At 41.4% G+C, this 18,541-nt stretch overlaps 1 protein-coding gene across 1 annotated transcript in view; it reads left to right on the forward strand.

Annotated features, from left to right (window-relative positions):
* LOC135541924 (huntingtin-interacting protein 1-related protein-like) overlaps nt 1-14,794 on the forward strand; it is a 31,215-nt gene extending 16,421 nt beyond the window's left edge. Inside the window, 25 exon segments of the mRNA XM_064968432.1 lie at nt 906-963; nt 3,021-3,096; nt 3,219-3,389; nt 3,531-3,571; nt 5,523-5,595; nt 7,371-7,554; nt 7,659-7,747; nt 7,899-8,015; nt 8,127-8,228; nt 8,529-8,723; nt 8,997-9,144; nt 9,358-9,444; nt 9,597-9,704; nt 9,858-9,935; nt 9,938-9,993; nt 10,078-10,188; nt 10,330-10,388; nt 10,469-10,499; nt 11,516-11,578; nt 11,690-11,790; nt 11,902-12,007; nt 13,899-14,022; nt 14,127-14,188; nt 14,272-14,484; nt 14,637-14,794. Coding sequence (XP_064824504.1) covers nt 906-963; nt 3,021-3,096; nt 3,219-3,389; nt 3,531-3,571; nt 5,523-5,595; nt 7,371-7,554; nt 7,659-7,747; nt 7,899-8,015; nt 8,127-8,228; nt 8,529-8,723; nt 8,997-9,144; nt 9,358-9,444; nt 9,597-9,704; nt 9,858-9,935; nt 9,938-9,993; nt 10,078-10,188; nt 10,330-10,388; nt 10,469-10,499; nt 11,516-11,578; nt 11,690-11,790; nt 11,902-12,007; nt 13,899-14,022; nt 14,127-14,188; nt 14,272-14,484; nt 14,637-14,645 — 2,462 coding nt within the window. The 3' untranslated portion in view covers nt 14,646-14,794.
* Nucleotides 14,795-18,541: the final 3,747 nt, after the last annotated feature.

Below are 18,541 nucleotides of genomic sequence, written 5' to 3' on the forward strand. Positions count from 1 at the left end.
GAAAGAGATCTGTTACAAAACACCTACATGTATTATGACATTCTGACATTGTCATTAGGCCTACACTTGTAGCCTGAATTGGTGTATCCACAGTTGTCCACGCGCGTATCTCTCTACCAGTCATCTCCGCTTTATCCGCGAGCATCTCTGACACTCATCTCCGCCTTGACAAAATCTAAGTATAATCCTCAAACCACAACGCAGTTTGGAGCGTATACTACCTGGTTTAAAGTCCATAACCATTTATTTTATACGGCTGACATGCAGTAATGTTTAATAGCCTATAGTTTGTTTGGCATGTTGTAGCCTATTCAATGTGATTGGCTCACGGTTTACGGGTACGGCGTACCACCACTACTTATTTTGCTGGCACGCCATACCGGACCGTACTGCCTATTTCACCCCTGGTCCCAACCTACGTTTTGACAACTGAATTGGAATTTGCCTGCCAGCCAATTTGATCCATGCAAAATACATTTGCTTGACAACTAAGCGATATGCTAACTGTGGATAAGTCGTTCAAGTTCAACATAGTTAACAAAGCGATTCACATTTCTTGCTAACTAAATGACACCTGCAGCATCTATAGCTGAAGCCAACGGGAAAAAAGATATGAGGGGGGAAAAGTTGGTCCCTCCTCGAATGACATGAAATCCTCCCAGCAGCCAGCTAGCTAAACAACGTCACCAGCAAAGTAGTTAAAACGCTGTCAGTTCCACTAACTTAACTGCTTGATTCTATTTCTCAACATGTACTGTAACATCAATGAGAGTTACATAACTGGAGATCAGAAATCGGTATGTTTGAAGTTAATAGTAGTTTAGTATTTCTACTTTGCTGACTTGATAACAAAACTTGTTTCAAAGTCTTTTTAGTGACTGTCTCTTGCATGTCCTGGATTTCAGGTCTCCCAGCAGACACCCTGCAAGGACACCGTGATCGTTTTCATGACCAGTTCCACAGGTAAGTCACCCCGGCCTCGGGCTGTTATTATATAAGGGTTTTAGGGAAGAGAGTGAGGAAGCCTCAGTACAACACAATCTTGCCTATCCCTGGCCTGTGTTACCCTGAGCCGATGTAAATATACTCATCCCTACCACCCAACTTCCACCCATTTCAATGTGTCATCATGACATCACTATCCTATGCACACCTCTGAAAGTGAAAAGGGGTTCAATCTGAGCAGTGTACCAGGTGACATGTTAATGTTATCAACCTGCACAATGATCAGCCCAGAAAGATGGCTGAGGAAGCTTAACGTATTAGTGCATCTGGATAGGGGTACCTTGTACCTAAGATAGCCAACTAATTTCTCTTCTGATTTTTAACCTTTTTATTTAACTAGGAAAGTCAGTTAACCTCTCTGAGATGAGGTTATCAAATTCAAAACAACAAAATTCAAAACAAAAATCTCATAATTAAAATTCCTCAAGCATACAAGTATTTTACAGCATTTTAAAGATAATTCTCGTTAATCCAGCCACAGTGTCTGATTTCAAAAATGCTTTACAGCGAAAGCACCACAAACTATTTTTAGGTCACCACCAAGTCACAGAAAAATCCATCTTTTTTCCAGCCAAAGAGAGGAGTCACAAAAAGCATAAATGGAGATAAAATTAATCACTAACCTTTGATCTTCATCAGATGACACTCATAGGACTTCATGTTACATGATACATGTATGTTTTGTTCGCTGAAGTGCATATTTATATCCAAAAATCTCATTTTACATTGCCACGTTACGTTCAGTAGTTCTAAAACATGCAGTGATTGTGCAGAGAGCCACGTCAAATTACATAAATACTCATAATAAACATTGATAAAGATACGACTGTTATACATGGAACTTTAGATAAACTTGTCCTTAATGCAACTGCTGTGTCAGATTTTTTTAAACTATAGAAAAAGCAAACCATGCAATCTGAGTACAGCGTTCAGACAACAAAGCAGCCAAAAAGATATCCACCATATTGGGTAGTCAACATTAGTCATTAATAGCATTATAAATATTCACTTACCTTTTATGATCATCAGAATGCACTCACAGGAATCGCAGTTCCACAATAAATGTTTGTTTTGTTCGATAATGTCCATTTATGTCCAAATAACTTATTTTGTTAGGGCGTTTGGTAAACATCCAAAAGCGCGTTCAGGTCCCGCCGAACGTCGGACGAAAAGTTCAAAAAGCTCCGTTACAGCCCGTAGAAACTTGTCAAACTAAGTATAGAATCAATCTTTAGGATGTTTTTAACATTAATGTTCAATAATGTTCCAACCGGAGAATTCCATTGTCTGTAGAAAAGCAATGGAACGAGCGCTAACTGTCTCGTGACCGTGCGTCATGAGCCCAAGGCACTCTGCCAGACCACTTACTCAAACAGCTCCTATGAGCCCCTCCTTTATAGTAGAATCCTCAAACAAGTTTAAAGATGGTTGACATCTAGTGGAAGCCTTAGGAAGTGCAACATAACCAATATCCCACTGTATCTACAATAGGGGCTGAGTTTAAAAATTTTTTTTTTTTAACTACAAGTCTCAGATTTCCCACTTCCTGGTTGGATTTTTCTCAGGTTTTGCCAGCCATGAGTTCTGTTATACTCAGACATCATTCAAACAGTTTTAGAAACGTGTGTTTTCTATCCAATACTACTAATAATATGCATATATTAGCAGGCAGTTTACTCTGGGCACCTTAATCATCCAAGATACTCAATACTGCCTCCATGTCACCAAGAAGTTAATAACAAATTCTTATTTTCAATGATGGCCTAGGAACAGTGGGTTAACTTCCTTGTTCAGGGCAGAAAGACAGATTTTTATCTTGTCAGCTCGGGGATTCGGTCTTGCAACCTTTAACTCCTATGAGTTACTAGTCCAACGCTCTAACCACTAGGCTACCTGCCGCAACCACCTGAAGTGTATTCGATTGCATTCTGTCCTATACACATACTGAATTTTACATTCCTGTTTTGGAGGCATCATTCGGATCAGTGGTTGAAATATTTTGCCTTGCGTTACAGCCTCAAGACCTTCTTCAACAAAGCCAGAGACATGCAATACTTCAAGAGACTCATCCAGATCCCCAAGCTGCCAGAGGTGAGGGCATAGACAGACATAGTAGGGGAAAGACACTGTATTGGGACTCAACCACACTTCCTAGATAATGTAGTCATCTGTGTCTACAGTCCTCTGTCTTATGTATGTGTCTTCATCCTCAGTCTCCTCCTAACTTCCTGCATGCGGCTTCTCTGGCCAAGCATGCAAGGCCAGTGGTGGTCATCCCAAGTGAGGATGAGCCCGAGCAGCAGGAGGATGATGATGACGATGATGACCCTGAACCGCTTATCAACGTCAGCGACGTCACCATGCCCAGCATGATGGTGCCACAGGTATGACTCATAGGTCACGGTCATGATCTCTGAGGTCTATGGCCCCTTGGATATTCATGTCTTATTAATAAAGGTATCACTAATTTTGGCTATAGATTCTGTAAACATTAATACATAATGTCTGACTTTTTCTTTTTGCAGTTTGACAAATTTGATCAGACATTCAGACCTTCCAATGACAGGTTAGTCATTGTCATCTTTTAGCATTGGTGTGCTTGAAAAAAAGGATATGTAAACTGGGGTGCGTTCAACAAGTGAAATAGTTAGCTAACATATTTAATTTGTTTTGTGTTAGCTGCGACCGTTCACTAACGTTAGCTGAAGTCTGAGAAGGTAGTGTATGGCCAATGTAAGTGTCTGTTTCGGGTCTTAACTGCCACTACAAATAAGAATGTTGTACGTAGACTTTCCATTACATGTAGTAGGAATAGCAAAAGTAATTTGCAGTTTGACTCTTGCTCTAAAAATCTATGGTAGTCCTCACAAATAGTAGCTGTTTGATGCTTCACTAACATTTTGGAAAGTTCATTCAAATTGTATAATTGAAATTGTTCTTAAGTAACATGTTTGCTGCAAACAGAACCCTTGTTGAACTCACCTGGTGATTTAAAAAAAAAAATATATAAAAAAAAAAAAGTAATAATAAAAATGTTTTAACTGACCTACAGTACCCGTCAAAAGTTTGGACACATTGTAGAAAAATAGTAAAGACATCAACTATTAAGTAACATATGTGGAGTCATGTAGTACCCAAAAAAGTGTTTAACAAAATATATTTCATAGTTGAGGTTCTTCAAAGTAGCCACCATTTGCCTGGATGACAGATTTGCACACTCTCGGCATTCTCTCAACTAGCTTCATGAGGTAGTCACCTGGAATGCATTTCAATGAGCATGTGTGCCATATTAAAAGTTAATGCGTTTGAGCCAATCCGTTGTGTTGTGACAAGATATTTGGTAAAAGACCAAGTCCATATGGCAAGAACAGCTCAAATAAGTAAAGAGAAACGAAAGTCCATTACTTTAAGACATGAAGGTGAGAATTTCAAGAACTTTGAAAGTTTCTTCAAGTGCAGTCGCAAAAACCAAGCTCTATGAGGACTGGCTCTCATGAGGACCACCACAGGAAAGGTAGACCCATAGTTACCTCTGCTGCAGAGGATAAGTTCATTATTTACCAGCCTCAGATTGCAGCCCAAATAAATGCTTCAGAGTTCAATAACAGACACTTCTCAACATCACTGTTCAGAGGAGACTGCTTGAATCAGGCCTTCATGGTGGAATTTCTGCAAAGAAACCACTACTAAAGGACATCAATAAGAAGAGACTTGCTTGGGCCAAGAAACATGAGCACGAGCAAGGACATTAGACCAGTGGAAATCTGTTTTGGTCTGAGTCCAAATTTGAGATTTTTGGTTCCAACCGCAGTGGAGGTGAACAGATCTCGTGTGGTTCCCACTGTGAAACATGCAGTAGGAGGTGTGGGTTTTTTCCGCTGGTGACACATTCTATGATTTATTTAGAATTCAAGGTATACTTAACCAGCATGGCTACCACAGCATTCTGCAGCGATATGCCATCCCTTCTGGCTTGGGTTTAGTGGGACTATCATTTTGTTTCACAATGACCCAAAACACCTCCAGGCTGTGTAAGGGCTATTTGACTAAGAAGGAGAGTGATGGAGTGCTGCATCAGATGACCTGGCTTCCACAATCACCCAAACCCAACTGAGATGGTTTGTGATGAATTGGGCCACCGAGTGAAGGAAAAGTAGCCAACAAGTGCTCAGCGTATGTGGGAACTCCTTCAAGACTGTTGGAAATGCATTCCAGGTGAAGCTGGTTGAGAATTCTAGGAGTGTGCAAAGCTGTCATCAAGGCAAAGGGTGGCTACTTTGAAGAATCTAAAATATATTTTGATTTTTTAACACTTTTTTTGGTTACTACATGATTCCATATGTATTATTTCATAGTTTTGATGTTATCGCTATTATTCTACAATGTAGAAAATAGTACAAATAAAAACACTTGAATGAGTAGGTGTCAACTTTTGTCTGGTACTGTATGTTTGGATATTTTCTTGTGTGCCAGTGCTTATGTATGCTAATGGTTAGTAAATGTCTTCTGGTGTACAGGGATATGCAGATTGAGAACCTCCAGCAGGACTTGGAGAAGTTAAGGGCAGATCTGGAAAGGGTCAAAGGAGAGGTAAGTAGACATGTTTTAACTCCTTTAAACAGATTTTTACAGTTGTACACATTTGTTGATTTTAAATGCTTGTCATAATTAGTTGCAATAATAAGTTACTTGTTGCTCTTTATACCTGAAGATCCATGTTTGATTGAAACATTGTCAATAAAGGTGGTAATTTGGGAGAACATTTAGTCTTTAGCTCAGCACCAATGCATTTTTAAGGATGTGCGTGTGACCACAATGATATCTATTGTTCCACTTTGTAATAATACTACACTGAACAAAAATATAAACACAACATATAAAGTGTTGGTCCCATGTTTCTTGAGCTGAAATAAAATATCCCAGAAATGTTCTATATGCACCAAAAGCTTAATACTATCAAATGTTGTGCACAAATTTGTTTATGTCCCTGTTAGTGAGTATTTCTCCTTTGCCAAGATAATCCATCTACCTGACAGGCGTGGGATATCAAGAAACTGATTAAACAGCATGATCATTACACAGGTGCATCGTCTAAGACCAGGCCGCTGATTACACTGTGGTTTTGCACAACCGAAGATGTGCTCTTCGCGGATTAATCCAAATTTCAACTGTACTGGGCAGATGGCAGACAGCGCGTATGGGGTAGTGTGTGTGTGCCTGCGGTTTACTGATGTCAAAGTTGTTAACAAAACCCCACCACCACAGTGCACTATGGTATGGGCAGGCATAAGCTACGGACAACAAACACAATTTAGGTTTTTTAGATGGCAATTTGAATGCACAGAGATACTGTGATGAGATCTTGAGGCCAATTGTCATGCCATTCACCTGCCGCCATCACCTCATGTTTCAGCATGATAATGCACGGCACCATGTCGCAAAGATCTGTACACAATTCCTGGAAGTTGAAATGACCCAGTCCTTCCATGGCCTGCATACTCACCAGACATGTAACCCTTTGAGCATGTTTGGGATGCTCTGGATCAATGTGTACAACAGCATGTTCCAGTTCTGGCCAATATCCAGCAAATTCGCACAGACATTTAAGAGGAGTGGGACAACATTCCATGAGCCACAATCAACAGCTTAGTCAACTGTATGTGAAGGAGATGTCTTGCTGCTTGAAGCAGATAGTGGTCATAACGGATACTGACAGGTTTTCTGATCCATGCCCCTACTTATTATTTTTTTTACAATTTTTTTTTTTTAAGGTTCCTGTGACCAACAGATGCATCTGTATTCCCAGTTATTTGAAATCCATAGATCAGGGCCTAATTCATTTTTTAAAATTGACTGATGAACTGTAACTCAGAAAAATATTTGAAATTGTTGCATTTTGCATTTTATATTTCAGTATTTAAATGTTAATTATGTATAACAAAGTTGTGACTGGTGAACATTTGTTTGTACATGGGAAAGGAATTTAGGATATGTGTTGGGTGGATGCAAAGATTGATCTTGACATGTGGAATGTGGCAACTAGGAAATGACGTCTCTGTGTTCAGAGAAGACCAGTGCCTGGGGACAGATGTACTGTTTACCCTGGTTTCTGCAAATGGCTGGCTCCTTATGTGGCCTGTTAAACTACTCAGCATTTTTATGTTACAGTAGTTAGCTATGATGCTATCACTATTGAATCAATCAATCCATCCTAACCCAACATTGATTAATTTCAGAATTTTTTTGTTCCACTCAACATATGTTTCTCCTGTCTGAGGCTCCCATCCACCAGTGCCATGCCATGGTGGTACTTGATAATCTATGGTGACTGACTGTCTGCCTGCCTGCCTCCCTCCCTCCTACAGGCCCAGCGCTACATCACACAGCTCAAGTCCCAGATTAACAGCCTTGAGACAGAGCTGGAAGAGCAGCGGGTGCAGAAACAGCGTGCCCTGGTGGAGAATGAACAGCTGCGCATGGAGCTGGAGGCCACTCGGCGCCGCAACGCTGAACACGAGATCGTGCAGGCCACCTTCGGAGAGGCCGAGAGTAAGTGGCCACTCACTAAGTCTGGCATACATTTTCAGTCACACTTTATTTAAAACGCATTCTGACATCTCTTTCTCGTCTCTGACTCCTTCTGTGCTGTCCAGCGAGAGCCCAGGCCACAGAGCAGCGCTACACCAAGCTAAAGGAGAAGCACACGGAGCTGGTGTCCAGCCATGCTGAACTGCTCAGGAAGGTACAGAACCTCACTTTTGTTTTCATTCTGTGGTTTTCTGTTTGGTTCATTGGGTGCAAAGTGACTACTTGTAGACTCACCTGAGCATTATTTTTCTGTTTAATGTTAATAGACTATTTAACAGAGTATGCATGTGATATTGTGCTGGCAGAGTGCAGACACCGTGAAGATTCTGTCGGCAACACATCAGACCCAGGAGGAGGTGGAGAGGACCAAGCAGCAGCTGGCTTTCGAGGTGGATCGCATCAAACTGGACGCTGACATGAAGGTTACTTTATTCTGAGTATTGACAATAGTGATCTAGTACCGTTAATGTTATATTTCAGTACTGTATTAGCCATTTATTAAAATGACTGGATTTTCTTTCTTCTTGTTGCAGCTTGAGGAGCAGAAGTTTGAGATGAAGAAGCTTAAAAGGGATTTTGAGGAAAAGCGGGCTGAGGTGGAACATGTCAAAGGCACTCTGCAGCGCACTGAGAAGGTGTGTTGCTGATGCAGTAAATATTGAATAAAGAAAGTGGATTCCCTCGCTTATGTAATGGCACAGGTGACTCATCTGATTCACCCTCATGCAGAAGAATCACTGCACTTTCCTGTCATGAAAATCATAATTGGCTGAAAAGCCCATAGGAAGCTGCACTCTGTGAAAACATGAGTCTCACAAACATCCGAAAAGGCTTGTCCTCACAACAGTTAATGCACCTATTGTTATGCAATCTCCCTCTTTCTGTCTCTTCTCTCTCCACTCCTCTCTCCTCCTTCCATCACTCCTCTCTCCCAGGTGGGGGAACAGCTGACCAGCTCTATGTTGGAGCTGCAGGCGGAGAAAGAGAGCCTGATGCGCTCTGTGAGTGAAAAAGAGGCCGAGCTGTCGTCCCTGAGCCAGGCTGCACAGCTGCAGCAGTCTTCTCTGCAGCAAGAGAGAGATCGGAGCACCAGGGAGCTGGGAGAGCTGCAGGGCAAGCTGCAGGAGAAGGTGAGTTAGGACACCACAGCACAGAGCAGTGACTAGCTCAGTCCGCTGCTTTGTCTTGTCTATATAATTTGCTGATAGCAGAAGAGAAAATAGACATGTAAAAGCTACACCGCTGGTCAAGTCCCACATTACTCACTGTGCAGTGAAAGATTTTCTTGAATCAATGAACTATTTGGCTGTCTGTGCACAATATAAGATAAACCATTAGTATGTATGTGCCATCTATTTTTCCCCTGTGACTGGGTCTGACTGTGTCTGGTTGCATCTTTGCAGTCAAGACGTGAGGTGCAGTTGCAGCAGAAGCTGCTGGAGGAGCAGTTCTCCCTGCTGCAGGGAACGGTCTCTGAGGCTGAGTACATCATTCAGGACGCTGTGGCCAAGCTGGACGACCCCCTGCATATCCGCTGCACCAGCTCCCCAGGTTAAAATAAGTGAACATGCTCACAGAGAGCGTGCTTAGGGATCCTTAGCTAGTAGTGGTGTTCATGTCACTTAGAATAGAAAGTGAGAGATCCATTTGGTTATCTTTTTATATCTATTCATCTGGTATATCTACTCATCATTCCATTCATTATTTTTGGATCTAGAACAATATTGCATTTCAAACGTTTCCTTTGTCTCTCCACCACCACAGATTACCTGGTCAGTCGCGCAGAGGCCACTTTGGGCTCCATTGACAAAGTGAAAAAAGGTCACTCCGACTACCTGATGAACATGGGAGGTGAGTTGCTCATTACTTGGTACCTCGTGTTTTTGATATACTGTAATTAGTAGTCTTTGAGCAACCACAGTGATAGTCATAAGTGACAGAGCTGGGCTGTTTTGGAATTGGCAGTGATACCTTCTCTCGCTTGTCGTATTTCTGTTCTCTAGATGCTGGTGGGCTACTGAGGGCCCTGACCAACTTCTCCCACCTGGCTGCTGACACCATCATCAACGGCAGTGCCACAGCACACTTGGCTCCCACTGACCACGCCGACCGTAAGAACATTCTTCTCTTCAAGTAGAATTAATTATTGTTTGAAACAGGCATCTTGTTGTATCTTACTGGGATTTTACAGGATGAGATATTGCATCCATTTTGTATGTGATTATAGTGTCACAGAGTGTGTCTTGCACTTTTGTACTCTGCAGGTCTGACAGAGAATTGCAGGGGCTGTGCCACTCAGAGTCTGCAGTTCCTGAAGGATCTCAAGTCCAAGGCCTCCCTTCAGAGGCAGACCCGGCCTCCATTCGCATAGTGGTTGAAAAGATCCTGAAGCTGGGGGAGGTGAGGGGCTACTGGGCAGTCTTCTCCATTTCTCCCACTCTTCTTTTCCTACTTCTTAATCTCATCTCCTCTTCCAATGTTTAGGAGCTGCGACCTAAAGGCATGGATGTGCGACAGGATGAGCTGGGAGATCTGGTGGACAAGGAGATGGCAGCCACATCAGCAGCCATTGAGAAGGCAGTGAGCAGAATCGATGTGAGGATCACAGCCATATAGAATCTAGCGCACCGTACTGTGGCTAGGAATGCCATATAAAGCTCAACCCTATGTTTTACAACGTGGGTAAGTCATTCTGTATCTAGACATCTCTCATTTGCAGTCTTTCTGTGTCTAAAGGAAATGATGAACCAGGCCCGAATGGACACCTCAGGGGTCAAACTTGAGGTCAATGAGAGGTCAGTACTATATGTGTTACTTGCACTGTTTATGCATTCATCCCCTTTCACTCACCATGATATTACTCCTTGTTTTATAGAATCCTCTACAGCTGCACAGATCTGATGAAGGTAAGATGACTTTTTCAATTGACTTGCACAAAAGGTCTGATCGACATCCTAATAATGCTGCGTTTAAAAAATACACATATATATATATATATATATATATACACATACACATACACACACACATACACATACACACACACACACACACACACACACACACACACACACACACACAGCTATGGAAAGAATTAAGAGATTACAGCAAAATGATCCGTTTGACTATTTATAGGTATGTGTTTGGGTAAAAATTGTAATGTTTTATTATATAAACTAGTGAGAGCATTTCTCCTAAATTCCAAATAAATAATATTGTTATTTAGAGCATTTATTTGCAGAAAATGACAACTGGTCGAATAACAACAAATGTGCAGTGTTGTCAGACCTCGAATAATGCAAAGAAAATATGTTGATATACATTTTTTTTTTAACTGTTTTAACTTAAGAAGAGTTCAGACATCAATATTTGGTGGAATAACCCTGATTTTCAATCACAGCTTTCATGTGTCTTGACATGCTCTCCACCAGTCTTGCACATTGATGTTGGGTAACTTTATGCCAATCCTGCCTGGCGCAAAAATTCAAGCAGATCGGCTTTGTTCGATGGCTTGTGACCATCCATCTTCTTGATCACATTAGAGTTTTTCAATTGGGTTCAGGTCTGGAGATTGGGCTGGCCATGACAGGGTCTTGAGCTGGTGGTCATCCATCCACACCTTGATTGTCCTACTGGAAAAAACAATCCTCAGAGTTGGGGAACATTGTCAGCAGAAGGAAGCAAGTTTTCTTCCAGGACAACCTTGTTCATGGCTTGATTCATGCGTCCTTCAAAGACACATCTGCCAGATTCCAGCCTTGTTGAAGCACCCCCAGATCATCACCGATCCTCCACCAAATTTCACAGTGGGTGCGAGACCTTGCGAGGCCTACAAGCCATAGTGTGTGTGTGTGTGTGTGTATATATATATATATATATATCATTTTTTTGCATTCCCTCCTTTCCTCTATCCCACTCTCAGGCCATCCACCTGTTGGTCCTGACATCCACCGACCTACAGAAGGAGATTGTTGAGGGCGGAAGGGTGAGTCTTGAAATATAGAATTAAATGTTGAAAATGTCATGGAAATCCATCCTATCATTCGCTAAAAGATTAATGTCCTGACCACTGCTGGACTTGATGTTCTCTCTCTAGGGTGCAGCCACTATTAAGGAATTCTACGCCAGGAACTCCCGTTGGACTGAGGGACTCATCTCTGCCTCCAAAGCTGTGGGATGGGGAGCCACGCAGATGGTGTAAGTGCATTATCACGAGGGTCGTCTCAGCTTGTTATTGTGAGAGTGATACAGAAATGTCCCATGTTAGAGGATTGGGATGATGTGTTGCTTGCTTGGTTTCTCTCATAGTGAGTCTGCTGATAAGGTGGTGCTGCACACTGGCAAATATGAGGAGCTCATTGTCTGCTCCCACGAGATCGCTGCCAGCACGGCACAGTTGGTCGCATCCTCCAAGGTGGGAAACAAACTCACAAACGTTTGAACTCAGTGCTCCCTTTCCCCTTAACATTCTCTGTTTATTTTCCTCTATCCCTCATGTATTCCCTCAGGGTTCCATTTTAGCATCTGTGTTAATTTGTATTAATGACTTGGGAAATGGGCTGCAACCAGACAAGTTGCATCTGTATGCAGATGCAACGGTCATCTATTCAAAAGATCCTTCTCTGGTTCAGGAGGTTGAAGAGTTCGACTGCCTTTCAGAGCCACCTATATGGTCTCAAACTGGTCTTGAATGCACAAAAAAATGAATTATGACTATACCAGATCTCATTCTCAGCTAGAAAAGGGTTAGCATTTTCACATCTGGAAGCACATCCATTGAAAAACTGCCATCCTACAAATACCTAGGTATATGGTTGGACGACAAACTGTCGTTCAAATTTCATATGTATTGTCTTGTGAGGAAACTGAAATTGGGTTTTTATTTTCGTTTAAGGCTTGCTTCCTGTTTTGAAATATCACATGGAATAATGTAGTAACAAAATAAGTGTTAATGTAGTAATCTTCAAAGTAGCCACCTTTTGCTTTGCACACTTCGCATTCTCTCAACCAGCTTAATGAGGTAGTCACCTGGAATGCATTTCAATTAACAGGTGTGCCTTGTTAAAAGTGAATTTGTGAAATTGCTTTCCTTTCTAATGCGTTTGAGCCAATCAGCAGTGTTGTGACAAGGTGGGGGTGGTATACAGAAGATAGCCCTATTTGGTAAAAGACCAAGTCCATATTATGGCAAGAACACCTCAAATAAGCAAAGAGAAAAAACAGTCCATTACTTTAAGATATGAATGTGAGTCAATCCGGAAATGTCAAGAACTTTGTTTCTTCAAGTGCAGTCGCAAAAACCATCAAGTGCTATGATGAAGCTGGCTCTCATGAGGACCGCCACAGGAAAGGAAGATCCAGAGTTACCTCTGCTGCAGAGGATAAGTTCATTAGAGTTACCAGCCTCAGATTGCAGCCCAAATAAATGCTTCAGAGTTCAGTAACAAACACATCTCAACATCAACTGTTCAGAGGAGACTACGTGAATCAGGCCTTAATGTTCAAATTGCTGCAAAGAAACCACTACTAAAAGGACACCAATAATAAGAGACTTGGTTGGGCCAAGAAACATGAGCAATGGACATTAGACCAGTGGAAATCTGTCCTTTTGATGTGAGATTTTTGGTTCCAACCGTGATTTGTGGTTCCCACCGTGAAGCATGGAGGAGGTGGTGTGGGGTGCTTTGTTGGTGACACTCAGCAGTTTATTTAGAATTCAAGGTGCACTTAACCAGCATGGCTACCACAGCATTCTGCAGTGATATGCCAGCCCATCTGGTTGGTGCTTAGTGGGACTATCATTTGTTTTTCAACAGGACAATGACCCAAAACACACCTCCAGGCTGTGTAAGGTTTATATGACCTGGCCTCCACAATCACTTGACCTCAACCCAATTGAGATGGCTTGGGATGGTTTGGACTGCAGAGTGAAGGAGAAGCAGCCAACAAGTGCCTAGCATATGTGAGAACTCCTTCAAGACTGTTGGAAAAGCATTCCATGTGAAACTGGTTAAATAATGCCAGGAATGTGCAAAGCTGCCAAGGCAGAGTAGGGATCTGAGTGTCACCAAAGAGTGGCTACTTTGAAGAATCTCATTTTAATATTTTGATTTAACACCTTTTTGGTTACAACATGATTCCATATGTGTTCATGATTTTGACGTGTTCATTCTACAATGTAGAAAATAATACAAAATAAAAACTTTTGAATAAGTTAGTGTGTTCTAACTTTTGACTGATACTGTATATATTCAAATTCTGCCCCTATCATTATTTCTCACCCTCCCTCTCTCCTCTGTGTTTAGGTAAAAGCAGACCGCAACAGTACAAAACTGACAGCTCTCCAGCAGGCTTCTCGCCATGTGAACGAGATGGCAGCCAACGTGGTGGCCTCCACCAAGACAGGCCAGGAGCACCTGGAGGACAAGGGTTAGTGTGTGTGCGTGTGTCTGACCAAACAGAAGATGTGAATCCCCTCAGGCCCTAAAGTCATATGGCTGTGTTTGATGTTTGCCTTTCTCGTTCTTCTGCAGATACCATGGACTTCTCTGGAATGTCTCTCATCAAGCTAAAAATGGAGGAAATGGAGTCACAGGTGAGTCCCTGTGTATGTGTCTGTTTGAGCCTGTCTGCATACATGTGTTCCTGTTTGATTGTAACCCTCTACTGTATGAGTAGGTGAAGGTGTTGGAGTTGGAGAATCAGCTGGGTAATGAGCGTCTGCGCCTGGGAGAGCTCAGGAAGAAGCACTATAATATTGCAGGTGTTCCGGCAGCAGACCTCCCGGAGGGCAACGGACTGGACCCCTCGCTTGCCCCTGTTGCACCCTCCTCACCCAAATCCTCCAAGCCTAGTGTCATGAGGAAACCCAACTTACCGCCTAAAAATATGGTAAGAGAACAGTCGCTGGGTTTGTGTTCATGTTTAGGGTAGTACTTACTGAAAAAACTGCCACATAATGCCACATTTGAAAAATACTCTTATGCTGCACCATTTAATGGTAAATTATTGTTTCAAATGTGTGTTTTCTCTCGTCATTGCAGTTTAGGTAGACAGCTATACAAGCTAGAGAAGGACATCGTCATAGTGGATGGTTGGGTTGATCTGAGAGACAGCCATCTTATGACTTGGACACAGGGTCCTTTTGAGCTGCTTCCAACCGGACAATCCTGTCCCAAACTCTCTGCCTATTTCTTTTGCCAAACTGCTCCCCTCTTCTTCAGCCTGGTTTTATCTCTCGGTGCTTTCTGCCTGTGAAAGAGATGTGTTTATCCTTTTTATAGATAAACCACAATGTGCCACCGAGGCGGTATTCTTTGTTTTTGTGGACCATAATGGTATCAAGAACTGAAAGGGAAAATGTTTTATGGAATTATGCAAATCATTTGTAATGGAACAATGTAATTGATTTTCTGAGCTTTTTTACTTAAAGCTACTTTTAAAAGACCATTGTGCATATAATTGTATTAGTATGGACAGGATCACTTTAACATCATAAAATGACAGAGTATTGAATTAGGCCATATCTGGGACAGCCTCTTGGTGCACATTGTTTGGTAGCCTTTTTCTGGAGTGCGTCACTGTATTTTTTTTGTTTTTGTTATTTTTCTATGTTGATTGCTGTGTGGGGGAAGGAGGGAGACATTGGCACACAGATCATGCGGGAAAGCACATTTTTACACAGTCCCTATTCAATGTCTCTGCATAAGTTCCAGGGTGTCATTCCTGCTACTTCCTTAGCTTGACCCTATATGTAATTGGGACTGTAGTCTCGTCCTCACCCCTTTCCATATCACTACATGCATCATCATCAGTAAGACCAGGGAGTGAGGTGTTTAGAGAGATCTCCCAACGCTGTTTAGGTTACTGCATTTGATTCTAGATTTGACCAATTACCCGCAGATCAAAGAACCGCTCGATCAGTAACTATACACATGGACATAAGTACAATTTATGTATTTTTATATACAATAGGAAATTTACTCAATAGGGATTTAATCTGCACATCACAAATTATTCTTTGCATCTCTTATGTGCACCCTAGACACTGAATGTCTCTAACACTGGGTATGTAAAACTGGCTATGTAGTTACAGGACATTGGTTAAAAATGTTGGCACACAAAGGAAATCTCTGTACTTGACAATGAACAAGTCTCACCTTTTTCAAAGGGACTTATTTGCTACTTTCCCAGGCTGAAAAGGGATGGAATATGTGAGAGGGTGACTGCACAAGGGGTCTATACAGGATGTACAGTATGTTGAACCCTTCTTTTGCTTCTGGGAGCATAAAATGCTTGCTTTCCTGTTCTTTCCTCTGTATTAAATGTGTTTTATATATTAAAATCTAGTAATATATTTGAGTAAAGACTGCTGTTACTGTGTTTCCTCTTTATACATGGCAAATAAACTAACATTTGTTTATGTTTGTGCCTCTTATTTTGGACACAATAGTTATCATGAGCAGGTTATTTATTTTTTAATCCTTTACACTTATGGGACTTGACCTGTGGATAGGATACATTTTAAATGTTTCTTACAGAAGAAATATTAAAAGTATGTCACTTTACCCCTAGCTACATGTACATATTACCTACACTAAACTGTCTCTTGCACATTGACTCGGTACTGGTACCCCCTGTATATACCCTCGTTACTTTTAACATTTTAGTTTATTTAGTTAATATTTTCTTCACTGCATTGTTGGTTAAGGGCTTGTACACCTTTTGTATTTGGCTAATGTGACAAATAACATTTTTATTTGGTAGCAATTGCTGGGCAACAGTTTATTATACCGACGGTGAGGCCACCAGAGATGTTTCAACCATACGGGCCTTTTGTGGATAAACATTGCATGTTTATCAGCCCAGTCATAACCTTTTTCATGCTTCAGGTAATTCATCCGCATGAAATGGTTGGAAACCTAGTTTATAAGGTTCTTTTTGAGCTCTCCTAGCTGTGCCTTTGTGGGACTGAAGTAAGCACACTTGTTTGGAACACAACCCTGCATCCCTGCCATCGCACAATAACTGATGTAATTCATTTGTAAGCCAGTTGCCAACATGACTAGTTAAATTATAAAATAATATTAAGGTGTAAGGCTTTCACAATGCAATTCAGGGAAAGGAGTGCATTCAGGTGTATGTGCGGTGGCACATTTTCTTCACAATAGACAAGCGTAGGCTACATCAAACATAGGGAACAATATTAGTTTAATGATATGGAAATGTGAAATGCACATTTGGACTCGCAGGTGTTTGGCTTGTTTGTATGACATCAAAGCGGTATTTATTATAATCATGTTCAGAACCATATAAATAAAGGGGGCATATAAGCAGACGATTGATATATATTTCTCTAAAACAGGCTTTAAGCTACATGTGCCTCACCAAGTCAGAAAAGTAGGCTAAATAATGAGGGGAAAAGGGACCAAATTATTAGGGTTAGGCACATGGGCTACTAACAGCTTACTACACAACATACACTTAATATTACTTTCTTAGCTGCAGTATACATATCTCTGTGGTATATTACATAATTTATGCAGCAGCATACAATACATTTTTGGACTCACCTTATGCTGTGATCATTTGAACAGGAAGGTGGTGTGGTGATCCTTCATGGGCCATTGTTGTCATCAAAGCCTGGCTTTCTCTGGATTTATGGTGCTTTCAAGACAACTGGGAACTCTGGAAAAAATCAAGGTCAAATCATGACGACGTCAGTGATCTTCAGGCCGGAGCTCTAGAAAGAGGCCCGAGTTTCTGACTTGCAATTCCAAGTTGGATGACCCTTCAAAATGTATTTTCCCAGTCGGATCTTGTTTTTTTTCCATGTTCCCAGTTGTCTTGAACTCACTGAAGTCTGAGATTTCCCAGTTCTGAGTTTCCAGTTGTTTTGAGCACGACAGAAGTCGTGCTTCATTGACAGCATGGCCAATGTTGACTGTTTATCCTTTAAAGCTTGGAAAAGAAACCCTTAAACCCAGTCTTGGACCACACACCCACTCCACTGAATAGCAGGCTAGCAATTGCTTTTCAATGCTTGCAGTTAGCCACTGATTCCTTTCAAACCACTCATTGTTGAATTTACGTTTTCCAACTTGTGTAATGTTTATGTTCAATGGCTGATGAGCACTGAAACGTTTTATAATTTCTCTTCACTATTTATCTTCATGTGACAAGGATTGAAAATGATTTGCCAGTAGATTGCCAACTTGATTCATGATGATGACTGCTAGCTTGCTAGCAAAGATTTTGAAAGTATAATGTTGACATGATCAGTCCAATCAAAGCTACTGTAGATTTAACGTGATTAAATGTAATTTTATCTGTGGTCAATGACCTTGAGCCTTCTTGGATGGGCATCCAAGGGGCTGGAATTTTCGAGCTCTCCCCATGAGTGACAGAACACTGAGCCAATTACAGTGCAACTAGAGAACATTACCCCTACGCTCCGTATTTGCCACTGGCTGCCCCACCACCACAGAAAGCACTGAGCTACACTGAAACACCTGCATTTTGGAGCTGCCTTACTCAAGAAAGCAAAAAAGACACCATGTTTATATGCAGCTTTATTAATTAAATTATTGTTAGATTTTTTTACATTGTTTGCAAACTGATATGTGACATGTATTAATACCAAAATAACATGGAAAAGAGGCAAAAAATATATATATTTTAGCTAAACGGGTGGGGCTCAAAACAGGTGGTGCGCTGCCCTGAATGACGGGTCGCCAATACCCAAACATCTACACATACATAGAGTCCTCTTAATTTGCAGAATTTCCCTCACTCAGACACCCAAAAATCTTCAAAAGTTGCCCAATTAGTGGGAGGGATAGGGTCAAAATAAAGAAGAACATGGCTGACGTTTTACATTCTCCCAACCAATTGTGCAATTTTGTTATATTTTTGCATTTTGTGTAACTTCTTTTTTTTAATTTTTTTT

Source organism: Oncorhynchus masou, chromosome 1 (genome assembly GCF_036934945.1).
Source record: "Oncorhynchus masou masou isolate Uvic2021 chromosome 1, UVic_Omas_1.1, whole genome shotgun sequence".
Classification (NCBI taxonomy): Eukaryota; Metazoa; Chordata; class Actinopteri; order Salmoniformes; family Salmonidae; genus Oncorhynchus; species Oncorhynchus masou.